This window comes from Saccoglossus kowalevskii, chromosome 22 (genome assembly GCF_978046115.1).
Source record: "Saccoglossus kowalevskii chromosome 22, keSacKowa6.1, whole genome shotgun sequence".
Lineage (NCBI taxonomy): Eukaryota > Metazoa > Hemichordata > Enteropneusta > Harrimaniidae > Saccoglossus > Saccoglossus kowalevskii.
The window spans coordinates 13,580,499-13,589,560 of NC_140662.1; the positions used below are offsets into that span (position 1 = coordinate 13,580,499).

At 35.4% G+C, this 9,062-nt stretch overlaps 1 protein-coding gene across 1 annotated transcript; it reads left to right on the forward strand.

Annotated features, from left to right (window-relative positions):
• The first annotated feature begins 550 nt into the window (after positions 1-550).
• On the forward strand, positions 551-1,767 carry LOC102808417 (uncharacterized). Its single transcript, XM_085495760.1, has 2 exons — positions 551-731; positions 1,409-1,767. Exons 1-2 carry the CDS (start codon positions 551-553, stop codon positions 1,765-1,767), a joined length of 540 nt encoding a protein of 179 aa, XP_085351886.1.
• The last annotated feature ends 7,295 nt before the right edge of the window (positions 1,768-9,062 follow it).

Genomic DNA, 9,062 nt, shown 5'->3' on the forward strand with positions numbered 1-9,062 from the left:
TATATGTCTTACAATTAGCACAAGTTTAACCCAATAAAGACGCACATTCATACAGCCTGCAGAGATAGAAGTGTATTTATCGTAATCACGACTTTCAGAATTTAGTTACATTTCAACAATTCAAAATTACATTTACATACACACGTATGTGCATTGAGGATATTACGAGTATACAGCTTGTTATGCAATGGACAGTCCTGCTCACACGCATTGTTCGATTGCATACTTTGTGGTATCCCTGCAACAATCGTTTTTGTCTTTCCGACTCCAAGATCTGAGATAAAACCATTCAATCGGGGTTAAGAGAACTATCATTCTTCTCATGACTACTGGCTTTTTTAAAAAAATGACCCGTTACCAGCTGTCAGACAGACTGGTATTCTTTTTGACAAATGATCTTCCAGCAGATTTAAAACAGATAACCTCCAACCTGTATTGATTGTGATATAAGTAGTTCATATTTACATAGTAATTACTAGCATACAGTATGCATTAAACCTTTTATTTTAACTGCTGCCACTTGAAGTAACACTTTACCATAGAAAATAGGATGAATCCAATGGAATTCCACTCATTCTCGACATACAGAAAACCATACGTCAATGAATCTGTCAAAGAAGTGGTGACGAGAATGCCAATACTCAGTACGGACTGTTTACTGGATGTAGGGTGTGGATCAGGTGATTTTATCGAAGCCTTGGTAGACGAAACACAGGCGATGAAAGTAATTGGTAAGAGGGAATTCTTCCCACCATATCGAACTGGGAGTGACATTAGAGTGTCTGACTGCAATGTCGATGAACTTGCCGTGATCACGAGTTAAAATCCATGTCTGTTGTAGTTGATACGCGTGTCAACGGTCATTCATTCATTCATTCATTCAAGTGGCAGTTCTCTTCGATATTTTTATGAAGACAGAAAGTCAATAATTGCGACAGACAGAAAACAAAACAGAATTCCTTCTAGAATTATAAGAAACAGATAAAATAGTTAGGTAGCGTCATAAACAGTATGATCATCTACGAATATCATCTTTATTTCGAGTACAATTTTAGCTAATTTTAGTCAATATATCGACGTTCAGTGTAACACATAGAACCGAGTTTTATTAATAGGAGTTTTATTAATTATTTGCATAATATTCATAATTTAAATGCTTTGGTTAATACAACTCCAGGTAAGTTCATCTCAATCCAGGTTCAAAGGTTGTCACAACCACGAGCCGGCGAACATAAAGTGTCCACCTGTTTAATTTTCTACAAACACATTCGTGATCGGGTTTCACCAAGTGAATGGTGATACAAACGAATATTGCATGTTTATGCTAGCAATATTTGAGGCACCCCAAGCATTGCACATACACGTTCAATTGTTTTAAGTGTAACATAACCATTACATCCGTTTTCAGCACTGGACATTAACCAGGGCATGGTTGACACTGCTAAAGAGATGAACAGCGACCCGAAGATTCAATATATTGTAGCTGATGCTGGAAATGCAGACGGTTTTAAAGAAAGCTGGAACAATACCTTTGACAAAGTGGTGTGTTACTATGTTCTGCCGTACATCAAGAATTGGAAATCAGTTACACTGAGAGGGATTTGTGACTGCTTGAAACCAGGTGGACGTGCTTTTATCAATGTTGGACTCAAGTCATCACATGGGATTCAAACCTTAATTAGTAGTATGGATATTTCAAAATGGAAGCACTACTTTCATGTAAGCTTATACGCACATATCTTAAAAACCGATATAGCAATATTTTGATAGTTATTAAGGAGATAAGAGATAGAAACTAAACTGAAAGGGTTTATCAAATTGCCTCTGGAAATAGAAGTGTGATACAACCTAACAATCAATGAAAAATATGTATGATGATTCATTTCAAACAATCATGATTAGTTCGATAATAATCCTGACACTTCATGCCGTGCGCAAATGTCATCGTGATAATATTTATTGACATAATAAAAACGCATATAAAAATATTGGTTTAAGGATGCATGTCATCCTCACAGACTTGCATTGAATGAGTGATTTTAAACAGTACGATTTGTCGTTTAAGTAGAATACTTGGGAAAAATCTTTTTCAAATAATAACCAGTCAACTCAATTTGGTCAATGATGTGGTTGTTATTTTTCCCGCATTGATACAAAATTAAACATCTTTTTGTAATTGTTTATCCCCGAACAAGATCAGTCAAAAATTGTTTTTTTTTAAAGATTTATAAGTATATATATATACCAATAGAACAGATTATTTGATATTTTATTTTAAAATGTTTGAAAACTATTCATACAACATGATGTTAATTGAATCTATTTTAGAAAAATAAAACCACAAGTGACACTACGCCCTGTCATTTTGGTTTCGTAAAATAGCTTTGTTCATATAAATTTTTTGAACATTCTAGACATTTTGTGACATTCAGGGCAACTTTCGAATCTTTTAATATAACTTTTCATTCGTACCCCACAGCTTCCCGACGTTCTAAACAACTTCCAAATAAAAACATTGTTTTACTAATACAAAGTTGGTGAGTTATTCCATCAATTTATAGAGTTACCTCTAGAACATGGATTTCTCAAGAAGACTAATGCCATTTTGCATTATATTTTGTAATTGTATCAAAAGTCTGATTGAAACATGTACATAGAAGATTATAAAGCAACACATCTTAAGAAATGATACACCTTTCTACCAACATATTTAATGAATCATGATGAAAAGTTTCAGCGTGATTTCTATCTGAACAATCGGGATCCAGAAGAGCTGTTCTCTAGTTGGTAGCAGCTGTTAAATAGTACATGTGCTAATAAAATAAACAACTTTGCGATTCCAATGAAACTTTGAAAACGATGATGGATACAAGTCGAATCTTCACTGATCAAATGTGCAGTCAATTATTTGGTTGAATTATACAAATATTAACTTGCCTGGCTATTGATTAATTGGTAGACAATTTGCTGATATTTCTGTTTTCTGATGTTTTTGGAGTACTTAATTGAGTGAGTATACAATGACTAGCTGTAAACACGAATGGCATATTTGATGATGTATTCGAGCACAATTATGGCTATAGTATGGGTTTATTTCTGCATGACCACTGCATCAAAATTAAGATACAATTCTCATTACAACTTTGTCAATACCAATATTACATGATCATAACTAAATATTTTAACACGATGTTTCAAATTTTACAGTATGAACGCTAAACGTCACTAGTCTGTATATGCACAAACATTATCAGACGAAAAATTGTGCAATGAAACAGTTTGTATTAATGTGAGAATTTCAGACCGAATAACTCATTTTTGCAAGGGTAATAAATACCTCATACTAGTGGCAAACAAAAGTTTATTTAAAATATCGCTCTAAGGAAGGATAATAGTTCTGGCATAGGCGGCCATAGCAGCAAATTCGAATTTACTGACGCCTTTTAAACGCCTCTCTGAAGCCTGATTATCTTACGATTCGTAAGCATTCTTTCGTATTTTTACCTCATATCACTCATTTGTTATTATCCACTCAGTTCTATTCTAGTCAGGTTCACTGTACGTTTTCGTTGGTAATCTTTGGAGACTTGCATTCATATACATTTTCTGAAAGCTTGGGATTCACTTATCTGCTTTATATATATATATATCACAAATCTTCGTTTCTATAACAAAACCGACATATTCATAGATATTCAAATAACCCATGGTTAGTCCACATGGTATGTAGTCGGAATTAAGTAGCTCATCCAGAGAGGGTGTCCTTGTTGTAAAAAGTCTTTACGTTTAATTCAATATGCCAAAAATTATGGCATAATTAACCATGTTTGTAACACTTGTCGTACACGCGACATGTTGTTAGTACAATATTTTTCTAGCAACGCTATGCAGTAATGACGTAGTACACAAGTTTCATGACTGGGTGGCACAGCGATCTCGGAATGCCATATTCAAATCAATGACCAACTACATTTAACGTATTCTTTGTCTCAGCATCTCCTAAAGCAGATTAAACACTTTATTTCTATTTCGAATCTGGAGAGGCACTGAGTAAACTATACTTTGTGATGGTCGAAATAAATACAAGTGACTTTGGCCGAGGTACATCGGATATATATGAACTCAGGATCCATCCAGAGACCTCGGAGGAGCTTGACAACAGATCAGATCAGTCTGAGAATGATATCCCATTTGTGTCCATTGGAGTCGATTATGCGTGTAAACCACTGAATAGGCTAATGAAGATTCACTCTGATCAGAGTGGTATCTCAAAACAAAGGGGATAGAGAGCATCGTAACCCTGCATCTAGTATTGTGAGCCAGGAACATAGTGCAAATTTATAGGATCAAGAAAGCTATAATGAGTCATGGTAATCCACAATGCAACTTCATAACCCGTGTATTTGTCCCACAAGTGTTTGTACCTCAGATCCTGAATATTGACGATATTGGACAAATTTTACATGAAATTAATGTATCAGGAGCAGATAAAAGAGAATGCAAGTCTATGGGCGCCAGTGAAGAAAGAAAATGCACTAGACTGGTAATGTGAGAATGCAATCAAGATCCGTGACAACGCTGGTCCCTAATCCCAGTAAATCTTAGACTAATGATATGTCACATAATGACAACAAAACCAAAAATCGCAATAGTGGATGGAATGGTCATTGTCAAGGACCGAGCCAAAAACGCAGTAACAGTAGAAACAGCTGAAGTTATGAGCATATTTTATGACAAATTGTGGTGAGATCACTTTTGTGCTTGACACATACAAGGTAAATTCCCTGACAATTTCAACCAGAAAAAAAAATCATAGCAAAGACGAGTTCCAATATAAAATCAAGGATGATACAGTCATTAAACACACGAGTCGATTTCTTTCTTATGATCAAACTAAGGCAGTGTCTAGCAACAAAAAATACAACTAAAGAATATCTAAGTTGTTCATCAGACCCGTAGTTTTTTTTTTTTGGGGGGGGGGGTTCGGTCGAACCCCCTAAATTTTGGAAACGAATAGATTTATGATCGTAGATTAGAACATAATAAAACAAACAGTATTAATTAAAATAATCATCGTTTATATCACTTGACTCAGTGAGGTAACTATCAGACTCGGTCGAAATTGCATAGTAATGAGCATTTAGGTGGCAACGAGCTTTAAATGTCAATCGTGAAGTTACGCCGTCTCAGTTTAACAGTTGCCAATCAAAACAGGTTGTTATAAATGGGCAAGCTTTTATTCGGCGATTTCGCGATGGTGTAATGAAGATCGCGTTCAAGCAGTTGGTGTTAAATATTAAAGCAACATTGAAACAATAATGTAATGGTAGTCACTCTCTTGTGTTAGTGTTTGCTCAGTTAGTAAAGTGTGGGGTTCGAACGGGATTGAGACGGCCACACGACACTGTACTTTCATATTGGTTCATTAGTTTTGTATTCTTCAAGTTAATGATGGCATATATACTGTTTTGTTCTAAGTGTATCAGCCAAATGTAGTCAACTTATTGTATTAGTACGTGTAGCCTGTGTTATTGGACATAGTGTACAGCTAAGGGTTGAAAACATTAAAAATGACGAAGATTTATCATCACGAGTTGTATAGGTTGAAGAGCTTCTTGCAGCCAAAAATTTATCCCACAGTGTTGCTTCAGCACTGAAACTATGCGATAAATTATATTTTTCAAACATATTTTTACACGTTTTTTTTGATGTCTTAGAAAATTGTTTATATTTTTAGTGGGTTCATAAAAAGGAGATGTAGTCATTGAAGTTTGAGACCGCTGCTAAACTGCTACTATATGCATATTATTTTACCGCCCTCTAAAAACAGATTTACAGTAAACCAACAAATTTACGTACTGCAAGAAACTTGGTAGTATGCCATTTGTTAGTGCATTTAATTTGTTTGATGCAATCATTGTGCCAGCTATTTCTTATGGTAGCGATATGGGGGTACCACAATTTTGAAATCGAGAGGGTACAGACAACAGTTTGCAGATATCTATTTAGCGTTAATAGTTGTACTAACAATGTAGCGATGTTGAACGAATGTGGAAGGCTGTCATTATGCTGTGGTTATTCCAAGCGTTGTATCTTATAGTGGTTAAAATTAAATAATAGCTGGAACCCCAAAACATGTTATATCATGCTTAAACGATTAGACAAGACCGGCAGACTTACTTGGGAAACCCACATAAAAATCTTCTGTTCAAATATGGTTTCGGCATTGTCTGGTTTGAAAAACAAGTTGCAGATACTGCAAATTTCTTAGGAATATTTACTCAAAGAATAAAAGAATTGTTGTCAGCAAGAATGGCATGCCTCAATTTCACAATCATCCAGGCTGTGTACTTTCGAAAAAATCAAAGTAGTATTATAACCTGGGAGATTAACTGGCAAGCAATTATAGACTAAAATTTATACCGACGAGTTTTCGCTGTTTTGGCCATAAACTTAATGTTGAATTAGGCAGACACACAAAAATACAGTTAGATCAATACATTTTTAGTTTTTGCAGTGATACGTTTGAATTTAGCATGATAGAAAATGAAATTCACTTTTTTTTACATGTTCATTTTATAATGATCCAAGGGCTGATCTTTTGTCAATAATGTTATGCAATTATGCAAATACTGACAGTCTGGGCTTACTTCGTCGCTACACAAACTGCCACACCATATATCAACTAGCTCTGTATATTTTAAAAGTTTTCAAGCGACGAGATAAATATGAATCCAGCTTAACTTAGTACCATATCTTTACATGGATGTTGTATTGTTTTTAAAACGTGCTATGCACTTTTCTACCCATTACATTTTGTACGATGTGGTGAGGCTCTGTGCAGAAATAAAATTACATAATTGACTAATACTAAAATGAATAATTGTAGACAGATTTCGACATGAAATTGTATCACTTTTATGTGCGCCAACATCTGTGAAGAGCGAAAAAGCTCGTGAGTAGCATTCTACCTTAAAATGCTTGGACAATAATGCTAAGATACGTACAGTCTTGTCTTTTTTTGTACAACATTTTGCCGTAATGGATCAACGGTGTGGGTGTGTTTGGGTGGGGAATGGCCTAGGACCCCTTCTCTAAAATGGTAAAATAGTTCAAAAATGTTATGTGGAATAACTTACCAACGTAACACAAAGTAAACCAATTGAATTTAAAACCGGGAATATAAAAATGTATGTAACAGAGCTCAAACACACTTTTTGAATATTATAAAATTCACACGTTTCACATCAAGTATATCATTTATTGTTGTTTTCGAACCCCCTATTCAAAAGGGCTGGCTATGGGCCTGTTCATTGTGTCAGCATCTGTCAATATTAAGCAAGGGTAATTTGCAATTTTATGTCAACATCACGAGGAAGCTGACACGTATATCTGGCAGTTTCTTTGCCTGCATTTCATACATTCACAGGGGTATATAATACTGGAAGTTCTTGTACATAGGCAAAGCAACATGGCTCCAGTTATATCTCACAGGTAATGATGGAATTATCAAGTCCTTGTAGATGCTTTGTGTTGAGGCTGAAATTACTGAAGATAAAATTTCTCATTTGTCAACATTTGTATGTGCAGCTAACTGTCCAAAGTGCATTGAATTTCAGAGAATGCCGAAAGTGACAAAAATCCACCCAGTCTATTAGGTGTTACTGGACCCACTACAGAAAGGCTTTCATAAAGATGAAGAGGCTCTCTATTTATCATCATCAAAATATACAACTACATCAAAAGAGATACGTTTCCATTGTAAGTAGCTCTCCGTCGATTTAACCGTTTCAATTGTCAATTAAAGGTTGCAGCAATTTCATGAGAAAACAGCTATTTGGGTTATCATTGTACCATAAATATGGCCTCCACAAATATCAATAGTAATTGTCACATTTTAGTGGCGGCATTTCTTATGCTGGATTAAATAGCACCTAGAGGAGTAGTAATGTAATGTGCCGAGCAGTAGCCACCTGGGTTCCAACATCGAGACTGGAAAGAGATTTTTGGCTGGTCACTTGCCAGGAAACCAGCGACGAGAGAACACATTACTGTGTGCTGAGAGTGGTAGTTGCAATTTTAACCATCTGTTGCAGGCAGTCATCAAAACAAGTTATGAACTGAAGCCTGTGCAAGTCATATGAAAAGCATTGTGTTATAATTGACAAGTAATTAATCTAAATTAATCATAATTACACGTTGAAAAATCGACGGGTTCCTGCGGTGTCGATAGAGAGCTATGCAGAATAAACCAGTCGGGGGTGATTTCGCAGTTACAGGGGATTTCGCGCTAACACCTCCATTTTCGCGAATTTTTTTATTTTATTTAAACTACAAAAACAAATTAATCGCCCGACTGCGCCAGTCTATATATACGTGTACTTTGGATGGTTCTTTAATAGATTAGTTCCTTCGTGATATTTCAACCATTGTTTCTTGCTGGAGCGAGTTCTACGTGCGAATTATTGCGTTCAAAAAATCACAAACAGTAATTTTTCGAAACGCATACTAATTAGGTAACTTGTCATTAGTAAAAGTTATTGAAAACACTTTGAACCAAAGTACTAGAACGGCGCACCTTCATGAAAAGGGTTTGAAATGACCAGTTTTGATCACTTGGCGATATTGAGATGTGCGTAAAACCAGTCAGCAACTTAGCTGGCAATGTTGCCGTTTCGCTATGGAGTCGACAGTTAATACAACTTTGTTGTGTGTCCCAAATTTAGAGCATTTTTAATTTAACAAACTATAAACGAAGTTTACACTACTGTAATTTGTAATAATAGAAATGCATACAAGTTGATCTGAATGCAAAACAGTTCAATTTTAATCAAAACAGACTTGTCAACATTTTGATCAATCCTATCGTTCCAAGATTTGCTGAGCGATATCACGAGAAATGTTTTTGTCCATCACATAGTGTTCCATTCTTTCTCGCCATTGCATCCACTGTTTCAAATACCCTGATAAGTCAGGGAAAGAATGGAATACGTTTGGCTATTTAAGCCAGAGATTTAATCGAGAAAAAAAATGTGGTAGAATATCAAGGAAGCAAAACACAG